Source organism: Conger conger, chromosome 11, assembly GCF_963514075.1.
Source record: "Conger conger chromosome 11, fConCon1.1, whole genome shotgun sequence".
Lineage (NCBI taxonomy): Eukaryota > Metazoa > Chordata > Actinopteri > Anguilliformes > Congridae > Conger > Conger conger.
Window position 1 is genome coordinate 21887530 of NC_083770.1, and position 8577 is coordinate 21896106.

Here is an 8577-nt window from a genome sequence, read left to right on the forward strand (position 1 = left end):
GGGAAACAGCATCCTCTAGTGGTCCTTAGTAATTCCAGAACAATAATTACTTTCCATTACCCCATTTATTCCAGGTAAATTTTAAATATGTTGCAAATATGAATTTATACCCAGTGATCGTGAATTATCTAAAATATTCAACAGGTCTGAAAGCACCTGCTTTAATGCAGTGATGTCATTTTGAATGTAACCATAGTTATTTAGCGCTTTTTTCTAAAGGTCAGACAAATTAAACTTTAAACAAGAAACACAGCTGAACACTTTCTGGTCACTAAAACATGAATTATAAAATGTGGCTATTGACTTAGGATCGTGATATTTACAAGGGCCTTCATACGCTTATTTCTTTGATAATCATAAACATGTTAAATTGCAAGTTCCTCACATGCTTCCTATCAAGGCCAAAAGGCTCGGGCGATGAAGACATTTATATGGTGAAATGACATTTATGAGGGAAAACTGGAACTGAAGTCTTGTTCCAGTAATTTAACGAGTGAGTGCTGTATAGTTTTAATGGCATCATCACCACGACAATTCACCTGGCTCTTTAAGCTGAACATCACGAGGCTTTGATTGTGTCATTTCCTCCAAGAATCCTACTTCCCTGTTTTTGTATCAGCTAGGAAAAAATGTCGGCGGCATGCTTGTAGGTATACTGTACATCATGTTGAGAGTTTAGGTGCTTTCTGAGCGATCGTCATGGCGGAGAACGACAGAGAAATAACTGACTGCCTTGCAGAAGAAGAAAATGCAAGTCGGGTTTATGCAAGTACTCATTCCCATTTGGAGTCTCTCACTCCTTCGGACCGGGACGGAAACAGCACGCAGTCATCCCACCGTCTTCTTGCTTATAGTGATGCGCTTCTTTCTATTATAGCAACGGTTATGGTAGGAAACATTTCTTGAATGATTAGTTATAGCCTATATATTGTTTGATAAAGCATTGCATCGAAATAATTTGGTAGGATAATATCAATGTAAGATATGTGATTTCTTGGGGAAAAAAAAACATTTCTAATCGCGTAATTGTTTTGCTTACAAAAAACACTTGTTGAAACATTAATAGTGTTTGTGCACGTAGGCCACAATGTGTGGCAAGAGGCACAAGGTGTAGGTTGCATGTAATTACGTTGCAACAAAAGTACTTGCTTAAATGTGTGTGGTTACAGCTGTAGCACGTATTCACCTGTGCAAAATGCATTTATGCATATTATTTGTGTTACCCATCGCAGCCCTGGGCAATAACACTGTTTTTCTCTTAAAACTGTTTTTCCTTATAACCAGCCTTCGTAGGCATGTGAGCTTTTGTTCCTTTTCAAAAGTATCAATAATATTTGTGTTCTTGGAGAGTAATAATTTCTTTTTCAATATTATGCTCATTTTCAGATATTACCTGTTGCACATACTAAAGTTCAAGATGATGAGGTAATCAGTTCTGTTTTACAAATAAAAACCATCCTAAAAGACAATATATTTCGAACCTCCGTCATATCATGTATTGCCATGTCTCTCTTTCATCTTCTTCTGTGAATTAGGAATTGAATGAGAGTTTGCAGCAACTTCTTACTACAAAGATTGCTGTTTACCTGATGACATTTTTGATCGTCACAGTTGCATGGACAGCGCATATCAGGTAAGACATATCAGGTAATAACGTTCAGGACAACATGCGATCTTAAATGTTGCTGTAATGATGGCGATAAAGGACCCGATTTATCCCAAATTTAAACCTTTCTTTTCCCCTAAATGTTTATCTTTGCATACTGCGAATAGTCAGTGATTCATTTAAATAAACCAGTTTTATTGCACACACACACACACACACACACACACACACACATTGCCTTAACAGCAGATGCATAAATACGCACATTTTATTTTAGAGACGTTTTGACACACATCTACTTCCTTTTGTAGATTGTTTCAGGTAATTGAACAAATTGACGACTGCCTGGCGCTGTTGAATCTAGTAAGTTCCACGAAAGTGAGATTTTCTCATTATTACGCAAAATACTTAACAGTGAACATGTGATGAAAATGAATGACAACAGGACATCATTTTTATACAGTTGATCAAATTATTTTGTGTTTTTCACTAATCAGTCAAAGGGGCTGTTTGTAGGCATTGAAGTCTTTTCATAATAGGAGGATCAGTGGTCATTACATTACCTTACATTTTAATTGGCAGACGCTTTTATCCAAAGCAACGTACAAAAAGATGGTCATGCAATAGTCATAGAATATGACTGTCACTGCACTACCCTTTAAGCAGGACTCTTAATCTGAATTGCCACAGTAAACATCTAAGTGTATAAAAAGGATGCTATATAAAATACATACAATCAGTGGTTTGGAGGAAGCTAATGAGTAAGTGTCAATTGAGAGCAAGCTTCAGAGTTTAAGGCTGCAGGTTTACAGCCTAAGTGTTGCACCTATGAGTGTGGAATCTAAACCTAAATCGCCTCCTAAAATATACAGCTGCATACACGCTTCATGAAATAGACACGCGTATAATCTGAATGGTCAAAACAGTAGTAATAAATATTCTTTGTATAAAAGATGAAAGCATAATAAACAAAGATTATGATCTTATATTTCAGGTAAACCTACTTAAGGGGTTAGATAAACGAGTTATACTTGTTTTGCAAGCCTGTCATAGACCGTCACATCCAGATGACCCGTGTGCTTGATTACTCCTGCATACAGTAGCTACTTTAACCCCAGCAACTGTTGAGAAATTGTTCCATTGTGCTTAAAAACTCTTGGCCTAGAGGAGATTACACAGTTTTATTTTCAGTCACAATGACACACTGGGCTAATGGCCAGCTTGACCAAATGGAATTTTCTGTCGGTACACTGACAACAAGTCTCTCTCTCTCTCTTTCTTTCCCACCCTCTCTTTCATTCTCTCCCACCCTCTCTTTCATTCTCTCTCTCTCTCTCTCTCTCTCTCTCTCTCTCTCTCTCTCTCTCTCTCTCTCTCTCTCTCTCTCTCTCTCTCTCTCTCTCTCTCTCTCTCTCTCTCTCTCTCTCTCTCTCTCTCTCTCTCTCTCTCTCTCTCTCTCTCTAGGCATGCATGATGCTGATAACCTTTCTTCCATACACAGTGAGTATGACTAATAAAGAGGGGGACTGGTGATAGAGGAGCCTGACCTTTGATATGTTTACTGCATGCCTCAACCACCATTAATGAAAGAACTGCATTCTTATTTACAGGGAGACAAAGGCTCTGATCTACATTGGATTTGATAGGCAGAAAATAAGTGTCTGTAGTGTGAGTAGAGTCTGCACCTTGAGAAAGGTATTTTGGCAGTGGAGCCGCCCTCAGATTTATGACCGGTGTTATAAAAATAATTACAGTGCAGTAGATCCAGTAGAAGGGTGTGAATGAGACTCGATAAATCTGTGAAGTATAAAATGAATAAATTGAATTGTATTTCTCTGACTGGGTGCAGCTGCATCTTCCCCCAGCCTCAGACTCTCCCTGGAACTGTGGATAAAACGCAGCTGTAGCCCAGTTTACAACAAGCCCGTGTTTTTAACGGGACTGGAATGTCAGCATTCCAGGCTTCCCGGAATCTTGCAGATCTTGGTTCCAGGGCCCTGCCTCAAATACCTGCACCTGAACTACTACTGCAGTAGAGGAACATTCACTGCACACTTTGCACGAACACAGAGCTGGAAAAATGCTTGCACATATCGGTTTGAATGACTGTGTTTGGAATGTGTTTGGAAATCTCTCCTCTGTAGTTTTCCTTGATGGCGACCTTCCCAGAGAAGACCTTGGGAATCCTGCTCTTCTGCACCTGTGTCATCGTCATCGGCATGATCCAGGTAAGGCGTTCAGGCGTGTTTCCATGGCCAGGGTCCAGGATATGTCTCAGGGCCACATTAGCATTAGAGTGGCTGGATCTGCCTGATCTGTTTTCTCCACAACCATCTGTGGGCTAATTCATGTTCTTTTTCGAAATTTTGAAAACATTTCAGTTGTGCAGTATTCGTAGGTTGACAATAGCATTTTTGTTGATTTGTGATTTCCACCCTCCCCCTCTCAGTTTCCCCAGGTTAATTCACGTTTAGGGCCCCTGAAATGGGGCCCCGGCTCTGACCCGGTTCTGACCAGGCCCCCCTTCCCTCCCGCAGGCTATGATCGTGGTGTATGGATTCAGCCGTCCCTTCCTCCTGAACGAGCAGATCCAGTTATCTGACAATCGGCCATTTTATAAGTGGCACATCCTCAGGGTCATCTCGAAAGTGCCCGCCCTGTGCTTGTTCGCCATTGTCTTTTCCTTCATCTTCACTCCTGTGGTGAGTATGCATTCCTCTGCTCATTAAGGTTTTATCTCGAGGCAAATCAATAATGATTATTTATCAGCAAATGCCTGTTTTGATTCAAACCTGCATTGAAAACGTGTCGTAAATTTGATCGTCAACTCGTCATTTTATGACTGACAATGTTCTGTTCTATAAGTCCTTGGTTTTTATTTGCTTTTTTATGTGGACTGAAATTATTTTTTGTCTTCCAGTCATATATCTTGTTGGCCATTGTCATATTCCTTCCCTACATCTCTCAAACTGCGAGATGGTGTTATGGCAAAGCCACCGGTAAGAGCCGCAATGCTGTAATCCCTTTTTGTCTATGGATATGATGTTTACTTGCACACAAATTAAAGTTTCATAAGTTTTTATTATTAGAATTCTTCAGGTGGAAAAATAGTCTTGTTGTTAGACCTGGTTTGACTTGAATAATGAATAATTTCAGTTTTTGAGTGTGTACTGTGTTATATGTTGCATATTCTAAGATGGCAGACAGTACCTAATGAGTTGGTGAGGATTAAATCAAGTTCTGAAAAGCTACCCTACTGTAAAATCCAGCTATGTCAGCTCGAGAATTGAGCTGGTCAAGCTGGTCATAAGATGGTCTAGCTGGGTACAGTATGAGGTGGTCATAAACTGGTTTAGCTGGGTATGAGCTGGTCAACCAGCATGGCTGAGCTGGTCGTGAAGCTGGTCTAGCTTGGTATGAGCTAGTGCTGGTAGCTTGTCTACCATCTGTTTAAAAACCTAGCTTTAGCTGTATTTTACTGTAAGTTGTTTTGTTTTCTTCAGGTCGGCTGGAGCAGCCGGTAGACTCTGTGCTGTTCTACAGCTACCACCCCAACGAGCCGCTCAGTAAAGATCGAGTAGAGGCTTTCAGTGACGGGGTCTATGCCATCGTGGCCACTCTCCTCATTCTAGACATATGGTGGGTTTTCTCACTCCACATTTACATCAGCTCTATGTCAAAATAGAGAAAATAGAGAAAACTCTGTAGAAATAGGTCATTTGTCACGTGACAAATTGGGTTTCCTGAATTCCACTTGGCAGGGCATGTTAGAAAGAAATGAAACCATTGACCATTGTGTTGACTGCGTTTTCAGCAAGCTTTGAATTTCATGAAAAAACAATATTAGCGATTCTTAATGGCATTGAGTAATCACTGAATGTGTTTCCTGAGAGTAACAGAAGCTCTGTGAATGGGCCCCAATCCAGAGGCTCAATTGACCACAGCATTGGGCTGTGTACATTTGGGACTGACCCTGTTGTAGTGGGACAACCTTTATAGACCTCATAAATCCCTGTGCTGTGTGCTACACTGCAAAAAGTCTGTCTTAACAAGTGTTGTAAAAAATACTAGCTTGTTTTAGGTTAATGTTTGTTTAACAAGTGAAATGTTCTCATCGCATTGGCAGTATTTGCGTCTAATTATTTTAAGTCTAAATAAAAGGCTTAAGTACTTGTTGAGATGGACTTGCGTTTTGGTTTTTGCACAGTACAGAGGCTGTGACAGTGTGACAGCCCTTATAGACCTCATGACTCTGTGCCGTGTGTGTGCTCTGGGTGCAGTGAGGACAACGTCCCGGACCCTAAGGAGGTGCAGGACAGGTTCGGGGGGAACCTGGTGGAGGCGCTGAAGGGCTTCGGCCCGGAGTTCCTGGCCTACTTCGGCTCCTTCGCCACGGTGGGGCTGCTGTGGTTCGTGCACCACTCCCTCTTCCTCCACGTCACCCGGGCCACCAGGCTCATGGGGCTGCTGAACACCTTCTCCCTGGCCTTCGTGGGCGGGCTGCCCCTAGCCTACCAGCTGACCCACAGGTTCGCCCGGAGCTCACGCAACGAGCTGGAGGCGGTGCAGATCAGCTGCGTCATCATCTTCCTGGCCGGGCTGTTCCAGCTGGCCATCTGGGTGGCGGCCCTGTTCTCCCAGAGCTCCACGCTGCACCCCTACGCGCGCTACGGCGGGCGGGAGCACGCCTTCATGTTCGCCAAGCTGGCGCTGTACCCCTGCGTGACGCTGGGCACGTACACGCTCACCTGCATCCACAGCCGCTTCAGCGCGTCCATCTTCCACCTGATGGAGGTGTCCGTGCCCCTCGCCTTCCTGCTGCTGCGGCTGGCCGTCCGGACCGCGCGCGGCCTGCTGGGGCTCCTCCTCTCCGCCGTGAGGGGCGCCAGGCGGGGAGGCGTCCCGGAGAACCAGATCTCCCGCCGGCCGCTCGGGGAGGAGGAGACCTAGCTTGGGTTGGGCGGCGCGGTGCCGCAGTGGATAGCGCAGTGAGAATGTCCTGGGTTGCTATGTGTGGAGTTTGCATGTCCTCCCTGTGCCAGAATGGGTGTCCTCCGGGTACTCTGGTTTCCTCCCGCAGTCCAAACACACGCAGGTTAGGCTACTTGGAGGCTCATTAACATTGCTGCAAAAGAATATCCACGCTCACTCAACTTACACAGTATAAGATATACAGTTTCTATGTGTTAGCTTGTCAGTCAAAACTTGTGTGGTCCAATCAGAAAGCTTAGCGCTCCATGGCTAGTCATTTTGGGCACATAGTGGCTCGACCCATTTTAGGGTCCTTAAAATCTCACTCTCATGTGACTTGCTGAGTACTAAATACTAAATACTAAATACTAAAATGCTAGTGCTTTGAGTGGCTTGCCTTTTAATGCCTTCTGCGTTCTGATTGATAAAAAATTTTAAAAAATGATGGTGTTCACCTGGATGGAATTACTTGTAATTATTTAATTTATTTTTTTTATGTTTAATTTTAATATTTTTGGGTGTGAGCTGAATATGTGGAGAGGAGTATACCTACTGGGTTAGTAAGGTATAAGTGCATTTATATCGGAGTACTTGAATGAAAAGCTCCATTCCCAAATGAAAATGCCACTTCTATCGTTAGTTGCAGATGGGTATGGTATATATTTTTTAATTACTCATTGTAAGTGCCTGTATATGTGCCTGTATATTTTCTGTAGTGACCAATATGAGCTTATTTACAAGTCTGGTGTGGGAACACTCCAGTAAGAATGTGTAAACTCACCGGAATGTATTTCTTATTGTGAGCCAAGCAGGGAACTGACAAATGATTGCACTTCTTTTGTAAGAAATGGTGGAGGGTATTTTGCACTTTACAAGTTTAACAGTAAAAGTACAGTTTGAATGCCATAATGTTTTGATAACATTTCAAAGCTGGTGCCAATAGCAGTAAGTGTGTCCACAAGTGTAGATTATCATCACCAGATGCCTTCAGTAGAATACACATCTGTCCACAATGGGGCGCTATCACTCACAGCCCACAGACTGCAATGGCAGTTGGGTAACAGAATCATTTGATGCAATATTTTATTTCTTTAAATGTCCATGTTTTCATGTAACTAAATTTACTGCCATTTGACATGTTATTTGAGGAGTTGGGAATATTTTTCAGACCATTATTTTTTATTTTATTAAGGTTTTTTTGGAATACATATGTTTTTTACACTGGAATTTACATACGCTTCACTCCGTGGGGAAAGAACTGTGTCGTATTTACATAATAAACGCCCCGAAGCTGCTTGAGCTGGTGCCTAAACCACAGAAGAAGAATGTGTGTTATGTATTTCTAACTTGTTTGCCGAGTGTATTCTTCATGCCAGATGCCACAGAATAAATATTACACTGGTGAAATGCGAGGAACTGTGATTTAGCCATGAATGTAGATCAATGTTGTGTGTGCAGAAATGCTCTGATGAGCTCCTGTGACCATACTGAGCACTGTGCTCAGATGGGGGGCCAGGTTGTGCTCAGGTCAGGTGTAAGTGATATTTCAGGTCAACAGGCTTCCTGGCAACAAGTTAAACTCAGCCACAGTCAATCTGGGTCACACTTGACACACAGCATGCAGAGAAGCTGCTTCACAGGGCCAACTGATGGGATATTTCTGCATGTAATATGATATGCCAACTGACAATAACACAAAGCTGCCTTCTAAAAATAACCCCCAAAATGGGTTTGGCAATCGTTCAATATGAGTGCTATATGAATGAACTGTAGTGTTCTGCTGTTAAGAAACAGTTTTCATTGACTGGTTCATATCAGCCAGTGATAGCTCATGTCATAATAAAAGTAGGCAAGGTGTCATTATAAAAGGACCATTCTTTTGGCTCTTTGGTTGTGTGGCCCTGTTCAAACTGTGTGTGAAAGATCAAAATAGACACCAGCTGTTCCCTACATAACATCAGCACGTCAGCATTTACTATCCCTAACCACACTGCTCTATT

At 42.5% G+C, this 8577-nt stretch overlaps 1 protein-coding gene across 1 annotated transcript; it reads left to right on the plus strand.

Annotated features, from left to right (window-relative positions):
• Positions 1–570: 570 nt before the first annotated feature.
• tmem175 (transmembrane protein 175) lies at positions 571–7989 on the plus strand. The gene is made up of 10 exons (XM_061259613.1): positions 571–888; positions 1387–1425; positions 1536–1633; positions 1918–1969; positions 3071–3106; positions 3751–3834; positions 4144–4308; positions 4527–4605; positions 5110–5245; positions 5887–7989. Exons 1-10 carry the CDS (start codon positions 700–702, stop codon positions 6554–6556), a joined length of 1548 nt encoding a protein of 515 aa, XP_061115597.1. The 5' UTR covers positions 571–699; the 3' UTR covers positions 6557–7989.
• The last annotated feature ends 588 nt before the right edge of the window (positions 7990–8577 follow it).

What these genes read in the sequence shown, in the direction of transcription:
- tmem175 (XM_061259613.1), top strand. Translation starts at nt 700, where the DNA reads ATGGCGGAGAACGACAGAGAAATAACTGACTGCCTTGCAGAAGAAGAA. An exon ending in GCATGGACAGCGCATATCAG is followed by an intron (nt 1,634 to 1,917) that starts GTAAGACATATC and finishes TTCCTTTTGTAG; the next exon opens with ATTGTTTCAGGTAATTGAAC. An exon ending in TCGTCATCGGCATGATCCAG is followed by an intron (nt 3,835 to 4,143) that starts GTAAGGCGTTCA and finishes TCCCTCCCGCAG; the next exon opens with GCTATGATCGTGGTGTATGG.